This window comes from Mercurialis annua, linkage group LG7 (assembly GCF_937616625.2).
Source record: "Mercurialis annua linkage group LG7, ddMerAnnu1.2, whole genome shotgun sequence".
NCBI classification, from domain to species: Eukaryota; Viridiplantae; Streptophyta; class Magnoliopsida; order Malpighiales; family Euphorbiaceae; genus Mercurialis; species Mercurialis annua.
This window is the reverse complement of record NC_065576.1, coordinates 41,363,506-41,381,168: the sequence shown is the minus strand read 5'-3', so window position 1 is coordinate 41,381,168 and position 17,663 is coordinate 41,363,506. Positions and strand designations below refer to the sequence as shown.

The 17,663-nt window shown below is 26.8% G+C and overlaps 1 protein-coding gene across 1 annotated transcript; it reads left to right on the top strand.

The window, feature by feature from the left end:
- The first annotated feature begins 16,252 nt into the window (after window positions 1-16,252).
- LOC126656059 (ethylene-response factor C3) lies at window positions 16,253-17,350 on the top strand. The gene has a single exon (XM_050350520.2). The coding sequence runs from the start codon at window positions 16,304-16,306 to the stop codon at window positions 17,042-17,044; it is 741 nt and encodes a 246-aa protein (XP_050206477.1). The 5' UTR covers window positions 16,253-16,303; the 3' UTR covers window positions 17,045-17,350.
- The last annotated feature ends 313 nt before the right edge of the window (window positions 17,351-17,663 follow it).

Here is a 17,663-nt window from a genome sequence, read left to right as displayed (position 1 = left end):
GCTTTTCTTTTTCTTTGCTGCTTGAATATTTAACTATATAAAAGGTTTATCAAACAAATTATTATATTCATCTATTTTCAATCATGAAAACTAACAAGTTAAAAATAAAATTCAATTTGTTTAATATAGTTTATCATTTCGATTCACATTTATAAATTTATTAGATTAAAAAAATTTGATTATCGAATAATAAATTTTTTACATTTTAGTTATCATCGTTTTATTTTGTAAAAACCAAAAAATTATAAAATGTATGTTTGTCTATTTAGCACATTAAATACCTGTTTGGTATATATTTAAAAAGTTGAAATGCTAGTTTCAAAGGTAAAAAGTTTATACATTGAAATAAAATTTTAAAAAAGTTTTATATATATATATATATGATGAAATTTCTTGGCAAGTTCTTGAAATATAAAGAATCCATGCATTTAAGAGAGTCCATAAAAGATTCAAGGCAGTGCTTTAAAAAAAATTAATTGGTTGAAAAGAAATAAAATATTTGTTTATTAATTTTTGGTTTTTTGTTTAATGGATTGTGCATGCACTTGCCTCCCACCCTTTTCCACTAACTCTATGTCCTGCATCACATCTAATAAACCAAACCTGATTGTGTTGACCCTCTTTTTTACTCAACTTATCATTGTTAGATTCTTGAAGGAATTTATAAATAATTATTTATATTAATTCTCTTTTGAATTTTGGTGTGACGTAAACTTTCCCAAATACTTTTTAGGTAATTAAGTAAATAATTTTCAGGTTCAAGTTATTAGTTGAAAATGAGTTATGGAACAAAATGATTAATAGTTGTTAAATTAATAGTTTAAACTCTAAATATTATAATTTCATATTAATTACATCGCTGCTCTTTAAATTTACACACATCAATACTACAATTCGAACATTATAATTTACCTACGTCTACTTTTTTATAGGTTTTGCTTGGCATAATAAAATCGATACTACTTATTATAGTTTGGATTCAAGTGAGTCAAATAACTTTAAATTTAAACCACTGGTGTAAAATGTTAATAATTGAATTCAAAATTTATAAACTAGTCAAATTATTTATATTTTTATGTGGAATGTATAGCAATTTTATGAGCAAAGGACTAATATAATTTTAAAACTTACGGTTTAAATAACTCATTTTCAACTATTTAGATTAAATAAGGACTATATTTTTTTTATTTTAAAATCGATTAAAAATGGTACACTATATTTTTTAGTTCAATAAGGATAAAATCTCTAAATTTGTTTATATAGTAGAGTATATTATTCTTAATTGATCTAAAAATAAAAAAAATGTCCTTAATTGATATAAAAATAAACCATATTGTCATTTTTTTTAAATTAGAGAAGGAGAAGTGTTAATAGAAAAAATTAGACCCACGACCTAACAGTTTGCTGCACAATAACATTTAATTTACAGCTCATTGGTGAGAATATTATCTTTGATTGATCAAAATGAGTGAAAATAGGTTATTGGCTCGATTCACAAGTTCAGATATCGAATTAATTTTTTGCTCGAAATTTTATGATTTATTTAATTATTATTATTATTATTATTATTTATCAAATGATGATAAAATAATAAAATAATATTTTTCTTATGAAAAACCGTATAATCTAATATTACAGTTTGAAAGTTCCAAAGTATGCCAATAATGGCATAATTATTTCCTACAATATTTTTAAATATGTTTGATGACGGGCTAACATTTTAAAAGTAATAATTTTAAAATTTACAATTAATATACTTTATGACTATTTATTACACAAGAAAATAAAATGATAAACTTTAGTAGATGTTAAGGAGATCACAAGAACGTCATATGAATGAATAACTTAATGATAATTATGCAACTGCTTTGATGTTGTTATTAACCTAATACATTGTTAACAGAATCAAAATGACCATCTTAATTAATAATGATATAAAATTTAGAAATAATTACTATTTATTCAACAATTTTAGATAATAATTATTAATTTTCCAAAAAAAATAAAAAATCAATTTCTTATTTCTTAACAAACTCTTTTTATCAAAAACTTTAATTTAATATGGCACATAAATTTATTTTTCTTTCAAAAAAATTGATAAATCTATAATAAAAAAAATTCAAATACAATTTAATAATTTATTTATAAAAATTTCATAAATAATAAAATATTTATTTATCTATTTTAAAATATGTTTAAGGAAAGTCCAAAATTAAATTCAATTATTTTTCAAAAATAAATTAGATAATGTGTTTTGTTTTGATTTTATTTACAAAGTCTATAGTATAATATGTTTTTTATAATGACCTGATTTTCAATCGCACAAATTTTAAAATTTTAAACTAAATAAAATATGTTAAATGCCAATTGTTTAATGAACTAAATTATATTAATTTTAATTAATTTTGTTAATGTTTTTAAATCTATTATTAGTCTAGTTTGCATAAATTAAAATATTAATAAAAAGCATTGTGATTTAATAACTAATTTGAAATTATTTTAAAACTTATTTCAATTTTTTTTAGTAATTTTATAGGCTTTTTCGAAAGAAAAAAAAGAGTTCAATGTTAAATTGAATTTTATATTTAAAAAATCAAATCTTTTGACTAAATCAAATAGCAAAATTAATTAATGAAAAATAATTAATTTAATTAAACGTCAGAGGATAATAGATTAGTACTTTTAAAAATGATAAGAAAAAAGTAGCAATTATGGTCGAAAATCAGGGTGTAAATGAAAATTATCTCTAAAATTTATGTCACAAAGGTCACCTTAATTAAAGTTTTTTTTTTTGTTTTTTAGAAATCACCTTAATTAAAGCTGAATGGAACATTAGACCATTCTAGAGTGGTTAAGACATTCCTAGAATAGTCATTTTGAAAATAATTCTTTGGCCATGTTTGGTTCATGGAATAGGTGCGGAATGGAATAGCTATTCCGTATAAAATGAAAATTCTTTACTTTGGTTCATGGAATAGGTATTCCACGGAATTGCTATTCCATGATTTTGTGGAATAAGTACTCCTCTCAAAAATTAAAGAATGGCTATTCCATTCCTTATGGAATAACTATTCCATTCCATGCTATTCAATTCCATGAACCAAACATGGCCTTTAGGTCTTAAAAAAGAATCGGTACCCCTGCAATAATTTTATAGCTATATGTAGTATCAATATATGTAGAAATAATAATAAATAAATTTCAGTATGTTTTATAATTTTAACCTAATTTTTTTAAATTTTAATTATTTAAATATATGTATATTGTGTCTGCATCAATAAATTTTATTCAAAGAGAAATTAAATTTGGACCCTTACGTTTTATTCGGTTTTAAATTTGAACCTTGATGAATATTTTTACAATGAAAATCCTTAACATTATAAACTTTTTCACATCAAAATTTAAAATGCCACATGTCTATTAGTGACTGGTCAATTCAGCGCTAACGTATTTGGTTTGATGGGTCACATTACACAGTCACTAACGAATATATAGTATTTTAGGTTCGGACGGTCCGATATGAAATTTTTTTATAACATTAAATATCTCTATTAAAAAAATATTCATTAGTGGTCAAAGTTAAAATCGAACCAAACGTGAGAGTCCAATATGTACATTAGCAATATATATCACTAATGTTGTTTTTCCCGCAACATCATTATTTTTATTAGAAAACAATTTAGTATTTAAAACTTACAAAAAGTTAATAATTTATATTTTAAATCATTAAGAAAATTTAGTACTTAATGGCACAAGATATATTTTCTAATTAAACCTCATTAGTATTACTGTAATTTTTATGAAAGTGTATAATTAAACAAAAAAATAATTAATTGCGTTTTATTATGAAAAATATCATATAATAAAAATTAAATCAATTTTAACTACCAAAAAATAATCATATTGTCTAGACGGTTTCGGTTTACTGGTATAAATCTCAGCCATCATGTCAAAGATGGCAGGTTTAAAAATCCTGTCTACGTTTTTTCTTAATATAGAATAGTCAAGGTGGGGTTGCTGGGTATTATACTCCAAAATTACTATATATGTAAATTTACAGGCGGTTTATATTCTGAAGATTGACATAATATTGAATTTCGGCTCAATAGAATGAGTTCTCGTTAAAAAAAATCATATAGCCGGATTGTTTTTTACCAGCAGTCTTTCTAGTTCAGGTAAGGTGTCGAACCAATCATACTAACTTTCCAAAATAGGAAATTATAATACTACTACAATATATTCACCATATACACATCTATTAATTATTAATCTACGTACTATTCGATGTCAGAACAATAAGTCATTTTAAAATACCGCCCACAAAAGTCAAATTTTTGCAAGCTTTTAAATTTTTAAAACATTAGCTCATATTTTATTATTGATTTTCTGTCCAATTAAATTGAAGAAGATGTGAGTTTCTTCCACTTGAATATCATATTTGAAATTCATGCTTTTTTATTTTAACATGCCACTAAAGTTTGCAATGAGAATTCGGTGAACCCTTAACGTCCGAAAAATTTACTTACATCGTCCAATATTTAAAAAACGAACAGTCAGCTTCCTCAATTTGCACCGTCTAATTACTTTCAAGACTCGTAGCGTGATCCTACGTGGCGAAGGAAAAAGGATAATCTATACCCTTAGGGTTTGGGTTCCGATCAAATGACCCCTCAATTTGAAAAGTTCAATTATACCCTTCAATGTTTGAAAAAAATAAACAGTCAGGTCCCCAATTTAACACCGTCTCATTACTTCCTAGACTGCGTTAGTGTGATACCTACGTGGCTAATTTTTACCGTCAATTTTTTTCCTGCGGCGACGGTCTTTCTCTTAGCTACAGTTCATCGTTGCAAAGTCATTTCATTATAAGACTGAGTTAAACCAATAGACTATCCTTCTCCAACAATCAAACGGGAAATTCTCTTCATCAATTAGTATCTTATTTGATGAAACCTGTAGCGCCGGAGACAGATAAAAATAAATATTTGGTGAGGTGGAAGGCGGCGGTGTAAGAGATGGAATGGAAAATGGAAAGGGATACAATGTTTATATTTTGAATTGATTTCTTTTCTATAATTATTGGGTGTTTAATTTTTGAGAGGAATGTGATTGTCGAATTGAAACATATGAAAGATAAATAAGTTGATTTTTTTTATAATTTACATTTCATTATTTATTATATTTAATCCTCTTCAATGATAATGGACAATTATTGCATCTTAATTGTTCTACAATGGTCTTCTATATATAGTTCGATTAAATTGCAAACGGTAAAAATTAGTCACGTAGAATTACACTAATAAATTTGAGGAGCAATGAGACGGTGTTAAATTAGGGGGTATGGCTGTTTATTTTTAAGACGATGTGCGCATAAGTGAACCTTTTCAGTTAAGGGCTCATTTCAGCCTTCATCCGAATCTTAGGGGCATAAATGATCATTTTTTTCTTCGTTACGTAGGATCAAACGGAGTCTTGTAAGCAATGAGACGGTGTCAAATTGAGAGGTATGTCTGTTAATTTTTAAAGCAATGAAAGTATATGTGAATCTTTTCGGAGATTGAATGCTCATTTGATCCTGAACCCAAAGCTTAAGAGAATGAATGACCCTTTTCCTTTTTAACATTTACTAACATAAACTTATCCGGAAAAAAATAAAATAAAACAAATGAAACAAATTTTTACACTTTTAACTATGATAAGATTTACTAAGGTTCCTGGATCTACCAATGTTCGTGATTATCAGTCTATTAGTTTGTTGATTAGGTTTTAAAAAGGCCTAATATCTTAAAAAACCCCGACCTTTTAGCCCATTTTCAATCATACCCTGACGTTGAAAATTTGTCAATTTTACCCTATTTTGCATTTTTGTGTTTCAATTATACCCTGAAAAATTAAATTAACGTCTTTTGCGTTTCGAAATTTGTTTAAAACATTCTCCATGTCTCGCATATATTAATTGTATTTTTTTAAAATTTATTTAAATTTAGTTAAATTAATTAAGAATTTAAATTAGTGTTAATTTGATTATGTTTTTTAGTTAGTTTTTAAAAATAAAGGACTTATTTGTACTTTTTTGAATAAAAAGAATTTAATTTCTTGTTTAGACTTAATTAATTGAATGATTTTATCATTTAAGTAAAAAAAATTAACAAAAATTAAAATATTGGGGTACAATTGAAAACGGAAAATTCAAAAGTGGGTAAAATTGACAAATTTTCAACGTCGGGGTGGAATTGAAAAAAAGTTTAAAGGTGAGGGGTTTTTGAGTGATTAGGCCTTTTAAAAATTGCTTTTGAAGTGCCTTTCAATCAGGTTAGCTCCCCTTTTTCCATATGTAATCTCTGATAACCAACACAATTTTATTAAAGGGCGAAGAATTATGGATTGTGCTATGATTACAAATGAATTAATTCATCTTGCAAAAAGACGGAAAGATAAGCTCCTTGTTCTGAAATTCGATTCCCATAAGGCTTTTGACAGTGTAGATTGGAATTATTTGATGAAAGTGATGCAGTTAATGTCTTTTTTAGATAAATGGATTGATTGGATGTCCTTTTACTTATTAACGAATTTCTCTTCAATTCTTCTGAACAGAGCCCTTCAGATACTTTTCAGCTTAAACGGGGAGTGCGGTAAGGAGATCCTAAATCCCCTTATCTATTAGCCCAAAAAAGAATGGTATAATATTAAACGGCAAAATGAATTTATCTATCTATAATTATAGCATTTTTGCCTAATATATCATGCTTTTTTAAACGTTGCTAATTTGGTCTACTATTTATTCGATTTTTATCAAATATATCAAGAGCTTATTTGTATTTTGCCAAACATACCCAATTATACTCAAATTTTGGAAATATTTGGAAAAAATTGAATAAATGATGGATCAAATTGGTAAAATTTAAAAATCATGTTATATTTGACAAAATAAAAACTGCAATTGTGGGTATTTCTTGTTAAAATTAACGATAACGGCATTTTATTTTAAGATAAAAATCCGGCTGACTAAATTTTTCGCCTCGAATATTTCTAATGTATTTTTTTATGCGTTGTTGATTTTTATGAAATTCAATATATATAATTTTATTACTCTCAATTTTTTTTGGATAATTATCTCAATGTTTTTTTTTAAGTTGTCTTGTCAACCGACTTAAAATCTTCGTTCTGCCATAGATTGTAACAATTACTGTTCATTTAACATCGGTACCTTTTTTTTTAAGACTTAAATGGCAATATGCCTCCTTAACTTGTAAGCAATGAGCAATTAACACATAAATTAATTTTGTGGGCAAATTAGTACACGAACTTTATGATTATGGGCAATTTGCCTCTTTAATTTGTAAGTTAATTGCATCTTAAATTGGCAATTTACCTCCCTTAACTTGTAAGTTAATTTGCCAAAATGGACTAATTGCACATAATCACCAAGTTCGTGTATTAATTTACCAATAAAATTAATTTATATATTAATTGTCTATTGTTTATAAGTTGAAGGGGCGATATGCTATTTAAGTCTTTTTTTTAACCGGATATGGATATCATTATCACCAATTTCGATTGAGTGACACTATTGGACAATGGCCAACATATATGCAACTTGTTTAGGTGATGGGACGAATTGTCATGAAAACATTTTATGCAGTCTAATTGATGAAGGGTTCATGAATCCAAATTTCACATTATAAAATCAATATTAAATTGCACATAAATAAACGTGTGCAAATCCAAATTCCATAAATTAATATTGTTATTTTTTTCTCTCTTTGGTGGACAAAAAATTATACATTTCTGGGTTGAAATCTTAAATTTGCAATTGGGCTTTAATTACCATTATATAGCATAGCAGTCTCTTTAGTACAATATGACTTTAATCAAGTAGATGCATGCATCTTTTACACTTTTCCCCTAAAAAATTTGAAATATTTCAGTGAGTTGAAAAGGAAATATATGGATTCTATGTTTATCCAATTGACAAATTAAAAAGCATATGCTTTTAGCATCCTTATTATCTTTATTTTATTTATTTATTTATTTATTAAATTGTTGGAATGGCACAATTATACGTTAGGAAAAAGAGGTAAATATGCCCCTAATTTTTAGGGTCAGAAACAAATATGTTTTAAAGTCTAAAAAGGAGCAAATAGACCACTAACGTTTTTAAAAACGGCAAATAATATCCTACCGTTTTAAAAGAGACAAACAATCTTTTTTCTGACGGCGCATTAACATTATGTGCACGGTGTGTAAAGTTTACTGACTTAACATATGCAAATCCTTCGTAACATTCCTAAATATGTTCTCACTCATCATATCGTTTGATTAGTAATATGTAATGACGTTTCAAGATGGAACCAAATATGTAATGACAATTTTTTTTATTTCTTTCATACAATTTTAATTTGATATAATTTAAAAATCAAGTTTAAAATTAGAAACAACGATTTTTTTAGTAATTTTAAGTCGAGTACTGTCACATTATATATCGTTTCAAATCAATACGGATTTGTTATTTTATTTTAATGTAAGAAAAAAATAGATAGCTCTATTAAGTGATAAAATGTAATTTCCATGTAAACTCAATTTAACTTTATATTATTAAAAGACTTCATCATATATATGGCTTGTTTGAAGTTCAATTTTTAGGCATGGCAATGAGATGAATTCGGAATTGACGGTTGATATATGGTGACGCCGGTGGCGGGTCGCTAAAGTTAAAAAGAGGGTGTGCAGTGGAGGACCAAGTCATTGAGTAGGATTTTAAGATTAATATGATAATTAGAATAATAATTAGATTAGTAGGATTGTAAGATAATAAAAATTATGATTAATATGATAATTAGAATAATAATTAGTGATTTTTTAAGATGTTGGAAGTGACTAAGTACTATGAATCGTTAGGCACTAGTTTGTTTGTCAAATTACTAATGACTAATGACTATGACTTCATTTTGTTAGGGTTAGGGTTCGGGACCACTCTTTTTTTAGGCATCACTTCTATCACGTGACTGGGGCTCTTTTTATTATTATTTTAATTTTTTCCCTTTAAATAAATTTATTTTAGGGATTTTATTAGAAGCTTCTAATTAAGTTGGATTAAGCAGAAAATTACTTTTGAACACAATGAAGAAAATTCCTATATAACTGATGCCAGAGGCAAAAGTTACACCTCAGGGTGCGAAATTTTATTTGTCGGCTTTTTATTTTATTTTTATATTATTTGGCCGAAAAACATAAAAGTTGAAGTACTTTAAATTTGAAAAACCATTAATTGCATTATCACGTATTAATTCATTAATTCATTGGTTCATTAATATAAAATGTTAATTTATATAATTTATCAATTCACTATGTAAAATAATATAAAAAGTAATTTAACTATGCTAAATTTAAAGTTACTAAATAACACGAATTTTATTAACAAATCATTTATCAACAAATAGAAGTAATTTAACTATGCTAAATTTATAGTTTTATCAAATATATCACTTGTCATCGCTAAATAAATAATTAGAAATGCATAATTTTATATGATTATTATATAATTTCAAAATTGAACTAATCTATATATGTATAAATTCTCAAATTAGTGGATGAAATTGTAGGAAAGTACCCAAATTACTATCTTTTTTTTATAATAAAAATATTGCAAAGTTTCAAAACTCTAAAAAAATTCCTCTTTTAATTTTATTTTAATTTTTATTTGCAAAAGTCCTGTAAAAAAAAGAACATAAAACACCAGAAAAACACCGTTGGGGTTGAAATTTTTTAATCACCGGAGTTTGCCAGGAAAATTTCAAATTGATAGGATTTTTAACGGATCTGTGCCTACGGGCTTTTTAAAAATACAATTTTGTGCCTGATTGGGAATTAATCCCAAATTTGTGCCCAGGACCACCTAATCCGCGATTTAAAATCGCGGATTAGGTGCTGATCCGCGAAATAATTTCGCAGATCATATTAAGTAAGGTTAATCTCTGATTAACCTTACTTTAATGCCATCCGCGATTTTAAATCGCGGATGGCATTAACAGATTCCTTGCTATTGGCAGGGAATCTGTTGACCGTTGGAAGCACAGCTTCCAACAGTCGAAAATTGAATGCAATCTGAACTGAGTAATTAACCCAATCCGCGATATTAAATTGCGGATCGGGTAATATCGCAGATTGGATGGTCCCAGTCACAAATTTGGAATTAATTTCCAAACGGGCATAAAATTGGATTTTTAAAAAGTCCGTAGGCACAGATCCGTCAAAAATCCGACAGTCAATGGTTGTCAACAGTGCGGTCAATAGGATGTTGTATGTCTTATAATAAGTGACTAGTTCATATTTTTTTTTATTTTAAACTAATTTCTAATTCACCTATGATTTTCCATTAATTCGGATTTAATCTCTATCTAACTCTAAATGCACAATTAACTTATTTCAATTTTTTAAAAAAATATATTTATATTTTGAAAAATTATTATGATTCTAACCGGAGCTGAAGTTTATCCAAAGTTAAGGATATATAATTCCATTCTTGTTTATAGCAGGTGATCTAGCCACTCGCTATTTTCTATAAAGTATGTGGCCGACAGAAGGACGCAACCGGCCACCATCATCCCGTTACTGTACCCATGCATATAACATTGAAAAGACTTACCTCGAGAGAAAAAGATAAATTCTCTCCATCCTCTCTAAAATCACAATCAAACTCATAGTTTTAAGGAGATGGTTTTAGCATTTTGGCCGAAAAACCACCTTATCCATCCTCTCAATATTTATTTATTTTTCTAATTAAACTCCACATTGAGGACCCTCTCAACTTAAATGCTTAAAAAATTCTAGATATTAAAGATGACAACTTTCAAATCTACATTAAAAACGAGATTTGAAAGACTGAAGTTCCATGGATCGAGCGATTTTAAAATCGTAGTTTCAATATTTGAATTATGTATGCATTTGGATAACCTTTTTTATGGTTAGAAAAGCCCTATTTGATGATTATATTTACAACTATATTTACAGTTCTCATCATTATCTTAAAATAGTTCTTTCAATTTGTTGGAGAACTAATTTTTGTTATTATTAATAAAAAAATTAACCTTTGACAAAAAATATATTTATAAATATAAAAAATCTGTAATCAATTAAATAAACCTAAATTTATGAGATCCGTCATTTTTATAGGATTATTGGTAAACCTTTCGTTCTTTCATCCGAAAATAAGAGCAAATATTGATAAGTGGATGTAATATTATAATTTTAAGAGCAACCGAGAACTGTAAAATGTTAATCTCACGTTACTCTCTTGTAAACTTATTTGATGGGTCAATTGACACAATTTTATAAATTGTCATTTGGCTTATTGAGTTTATTATTTTTAGAAGGGTGCGATCTAAAAAGAAAAAAAATGAATACTACAATAAAAGAAAAAAACATACTGGTAATTTTTATTAATTTGCTTCAATTATGCTTCAATTCATTTGAAGTATGATTTTATTAGTTATTCTAATCGCAAATACTAATTGCATGACATTCTATTGCAACAACAAAATTGTTGTAATTTTTTTCTTTAAAAGTTTGAATTTTATTATTTTTGCTTAATATCAATTTTAGTTTACTTAAACATTCTCATAATGGAATAATTATGTAATATTTAAACATAAAAAAAATAACAAAAAAGTATATTATACCTAATTTAATGAGGTAATAATTATTTTTCTTAAAACGAACTTAGCATAACATGCTAAAAGTTTATATTGGCCCTCGTATCAATCATGCAGAAACCATTATTTTGTTTTAGAAGACTTTCAAGAAATTAAACCCATCAATTCAAAATAATTTGTCTTCAAAAACAAAATCAATAATTACTTTTTTCAAGAACTCAAAATTGGGGGCTGAATCAAAACCACGGGTTCCTATCACTCATTTATACATTTGCTATTCATAATAACAGAGTGTGTTTCTGAGTTGATTCTCATCTTATATGGTAAATAAAGTTCCTAATTATATCAGTATTTTAAAACCGAATCGGACGACTAATTCAACTGATTCGATCAAGAATTAGAGACTAGCTTGATTCAATTTTCCTTATAATTTGATAATACTTACAGTTTAATATCTTTAAACATAAAAAATTTGTCAAACCGTAAAAATTGTACGACTTTTAATTTTTTTAGTTAGGGGATATCACTAAATTTTTAATCAATTTGCTAATTGTAATTTTTTATATGCATATAAATTCTGAGCATGTAAGCTTATAATATGTATTATATTGTATGAATCTATTTTTTTAATTGATTGAAATGGCAGAGTTTTTTTTAAAATAATTTATTTAATGTGTTGAGAAATATACGCATCATCGTATCATCGTAAGCATGCTCACGTCTTCTCAAAATAATTTTCCGAATTTAATTTGGTGACCCCTCGTGTCTATTTTATATGGGTGTTCAGATTTGTCACAAGAAACCAGGAGTAAAATTCTTTTAAGTTGCCTAGTGATTCTAAATACTTGTAGGCTCTGTCTTCACATGAATCCTATTTCCAATTGTTTCCATGTGAAATTTGCATTATTGTTTTTAGACCACATAATTATTATATTTTGAAATTTGTCTGATTTTACTTGTGAATATTTTTGCTTTATGAAGTTGTCATTACCCTTATGAATTACAAGTCTTCTAATGTACCAATTGTGTACATTACATTCCATATAAATCATCCAAAAGTTCACTTAATATTAACAAATAGGTAGATAATGGCTTAACCCATCTTCAGGTCACTGAATCTTTAAAATGGACTAAATAAATACTTTTTTTTTATTTGTGCATGGACTAAGTAAATAAAAATAGAAATACAGGGATTAAATTAAAAAGAAGTAAAATATACAGGGATTAACTAAAGAAGAAAAATAGATCAGAGGCTAAGTAAATAAAAAGTAAAAAATACAGGGACCTGAAAATTGATTATACCTAAATTAATTGATTTTTTTTCTGAAATAGAATCTAACTAGGTTAATCGTTAATATTAGAGATGTGATTTTAAATCGGCTTAAACAACTAGTTATACTGAAATTTAAAAGATCAAAACCTCGAAAGTGCATTTGAAGAACCTGCCTACTCAGATTAGGCCGCACTGGCAACTGAATGTTATTAGTTTTGGATAAATCACTAGTTTAAGAAAATTTAATTGTAATACAAAAAAAAGCTCAAATTATTATAAAAAGAAGTTTCAAGGGTGATTATTGATAAATATAAGGACGGATTCTAAATCCATGAAAAATTTCTTATGCTAATTTTGACGCCAATTTTCAAAATATGTTTAATAATAAATTCAGTGATAAATTTTTTCACTATTAAAATATGCATGCTAATCTATCATAAATCTATCCCCGGTAATATATAGTTATATTTTTATATAATTATGTCGCTAAATTGTCATAAAACTGTTACTAGTTTATAAATTAGCAACCAATTTATCACTAAAATCCAGCACTAAAAAACTGTTTATAGTAGTAAAAAGTTAAAAATGGGGGATATATCAAACCCGTAACCTAAAGTATTTAGCAGACAATGAGGCATATAAAATAAGAGTCACACATTGTGCTTCATACATTGATACATTCAGTTTTGCAGCGTAGAAGAAATTTTTATAACGAGACGAATTATAAGAAAAAAAGTTTTTCATATCAATAAAGACGAGAGTATGGAACTAAATATTTTTTGAAAAAAGAGAATTACGTCTCCGATCAACTCCGACTAAATATCTCCTCTGCGAGTTTGGATACATTTAAATATCTACTTCACTACTGTAGCTTTTGTTGGTCAGTTTGCTATTATTTCCATATTTTCCAAAAAAAGAGACAAAATTTATGGCCAAGCTTGTCGAATTAATTAGAGGAATAGTAGCATTTGATTTGACATTAATCGATTATTATCAAGCACCAAAATTTGTACATCCATATTTATTCTATACAAATTAGGAAACTTAAGATTTATCTTACCAAAATTAAGCATGGTTCGACTTACAATCTGTTTCTCTGTTTTAGTTTTGCTAAAAGCAAATAATAATTGAAATTTATTTCTCAAAAAAAAAGAATGTTTCTTTTGACAGAAATAAATTTATTATATACGAGTATTTTTTAGTATTTTTATTCATTTTTCATACAGACAAATCACAGCCTGAAAATATCCCGGATCGAATTCCCAACCTCATATACTGAAGAACTTCGCAATTAAGCCAAGCGTTCAAGTAAAAAAGAAAATAAATTAGAAATATAAAAATGTTAAATAAATAAAATTAATTAGATAAGTTTTCAAATATAATAAAATAAAATTATATAGATGGAGGGAAAAATTTCATAAAATTGAGTAAAAACGGGGAGTTTGACTGTGAATTTTAATTTCAACTGTCAAAGGAACTGTCCGAGGTTACAGGGCAAATATGGGCATCGTGTATGTATAGAGATGCTGCCACATCATCAATTAACATTTATGACGTAAGCAAATTTGATGATGTAAGAAATAATCAAAGTCCTGGGTCCAACCTCGCCGCCTTGCGTCATTTGACTCACGTGGGCGATTGCGGACCCACCACAAACACTAATTAATTTCATTATGTGGTATCTATTAAATGTTATTTGCATTATATAGTCCAATTTCCTTTTGTTTTTTTGACGAGTCTTAATTTTCTTTGGTTGAATTTCTACTGAAATCACCTCTAGAAATTTCAAGTATGAATTGAAAATAATAGCTATTTTTTTTCTTTTTTTGTTGATATTTTATACTAGTTGCTATTTATTCAGTGATATACAACACCAAGGATTTAAAAAAAAACATTGGTATAATTATTGAATGAGATTACATTAATAACAAATTGAAATTTTAAATATAACGATTTTATTTATTTTTCATATAAATTATTAATTATAACATAACAGACAAACAACATTATTATTATAATTTTTTAGGTCGTTCTAATTTTTACTATTTTAAAGCAATTTTATGCAAAATGAAAATAATTTTTTTTTCAACCATAAATTTTCTCTCTAATATTTAGAGAAATATTATATTACTTTTGTACTACTATCATTAATACTACGCTATTTTATTATCTTAACAATTTATATTAAAATTTAAACTATTTTTAAATATTCATTCAAAACTTAAAATAATTAATTTATATTAAATAAAATAATATGAATTTAAATAAAATAATTTTAATTTTAAATTTTTATTTATATAACAATATAAAATAATTAAATTGTACTTAATCAGAAAAATCAATTATTATTGCTATTATTATTTGTAATATTAGCATATGATTATTTGTCTAATTTACTAAATTATTCTTATAGATTTTAATATTATTAATTTATAAAATATGTAGATTTTTGTAGATTTCAATAACCTTTTATTTTTATAAATCGTTGATACAGCAATATAATAATAACATTACAAAACCGTAATATTTAATATATATTTTATTATATGATATAATTGTAGAAATTAATTGGCCTCATCATCCAAAAAAGTATTCAATCTTTTGACCTTTTTTTATATATATATCCAAAAAATTTAAAAGTGTCAATTTTATCTGATTTCTTATTTTCAATTTTAATTATACCTACGTTTTTATTGAAGTTTTTTCACATTGAAAAAGATTTATATATTTTTCATATTAGACTTGTAGTTTAAACAAGTCTTAAAAATTTAAAAATTATTAAAAATTAAAATTATGTGTTAAATATACATCCTTTGGAATTTTTTTAAACATAAAATCCTAATTTAGAAAGATAGTGAAATTGGAAATGATATAAGATTTTGAAAGTTCTAAAAATAAATAAATTAAAAAAGTCATTTTGCATGATTAAACCAAATTAAAATTAATGAAATAAATAAATAAATAAATAATTTATAAAATTGGAAAATTATAAAAGAACATTTTAAAAAAATACAAATAGTGAAATTCTATATGTACAGTAAAAAAAGTAAAAATCATATGAAAAATTGTTGGAGTTGGTTTACTATACAGAGACCGCCCGACTCTGTTATAGATTTAGGTCAAAGATGTCTTGGTAGTAATATTTAACAGTGCTTCTTATAAATAAAGATAAATAGTGAACAGATTTTAAATTCTTGTTCAATATTCAATTACCAATGTTTCTCTATTTTTTAAACTTAAATCTATTTGTTTATCCACATACATTATTTATCAAACTTTTTTGCACTATATAAAGGGGTTAGTTAGGTAATGAAACTTTGTGAAGACCAAAACCAACAACACAAAAACTCTAAAGTAAAAGAAATATCAACACACAACAATGGAAGCACAACTTTTTTCTTTTGATTCCTTACAATCTAATTTCTCATGGGAACTAGATCACCAACTTCAAAATATTTACGACGATCAATTCCCCAATTCATTTCCTCTCGATTCCAACGACTCCGAACAAATGATTCTCTTTCATGTTCTATCATCATCCTCCTCCTCCTCCACATCATCGGAACACAAAATTCAGTCATCGGAGTCAAACTCGACAAGCGGCGGCGGAGGAGTTGCCGTAAAAGAAGAGGAAGTAGAAGAAGTTTCAACCTCGAAGAAGGAGAAATCATTCAGAGGAGTAAGGAAGAGGCCGTGGGGAAAATACGCGGCGGAGATTAGAGACTCGACAAGAAATGGAATTAGGGTTTGGTTAGGAACGTTTGATAGTGCGGAAGCTGCGGCTTTAGCTTATGATCAAGCAGCATTTTCTATGAGAGGTTCAATGGCTATTATGAACTTTCCGGTGGACGTGGTTAAGGAATCACTTCAAGAGATTAAGTATAGATGCGACGACGGTTGTTCGCCGGTGATTGCTTTAAAGAGACGCCACTCCATGAGACGGAAGTCGTCGGTTAACGGTGGCAAGAAGAGTAGTAAAGTGAAGGAGGTTAAAGCCGTTAATAATAGTAACAGAACGCAGCAAAATAATGTGGTGGTGTTTCAAGATTTAGGAGCGGAGTTCTTAGAGGAGCTTTTAAGCTCATCTTGCGACGGAAGTCCGATAAATCCATGGTGGTGATCGGAGTTCTTGATTATGTTCATTATTTTTTGTTCTTTAGTGATGATTTTCTTGATCTTTTTATTTTCTTGATTTTCTTGATCTTTTTACTTGTAAACAAAACAAGAACTAAGTGTTAAGCTACTTTTCTTGATGGGTGGTGGTGGAAGAAGGTGGTGGTGGTGGTGGTGGTGGTAGGGGTGGTGGTGGTGGTGGTAGGGTTAAGTTTTATTTGTCAATTATATGTTTTGGATCTTTGTAAAGTTGGAATTATACATATAAAGTTTCTTTAAAAATCAGAAATTTGGATCAATTATTGCAATCTAATCTAATGTCTAGCTAGCTAAAACATTAAAGTAGTTGAAAATTGAAATACAATACTTATCTATCAAATCTCAAATTATTAACCAACTTGAGCATCTAAAAGATTTATTTCTAAATATACAAATGAACAAGTGGACATAATATACAAATATGGATGTCTATATATTTCTTTTATGGGAGAAATTCTTGTGTGAACCAAGTTCACCATGTAGGATTATGAACTATCCATTAAAAATATGACACGTGGCGTAATTAATATGAACAACCAATCATTAAATAGTCTTATGTTTTAAATAAAAAAACCTCCAATTAATAG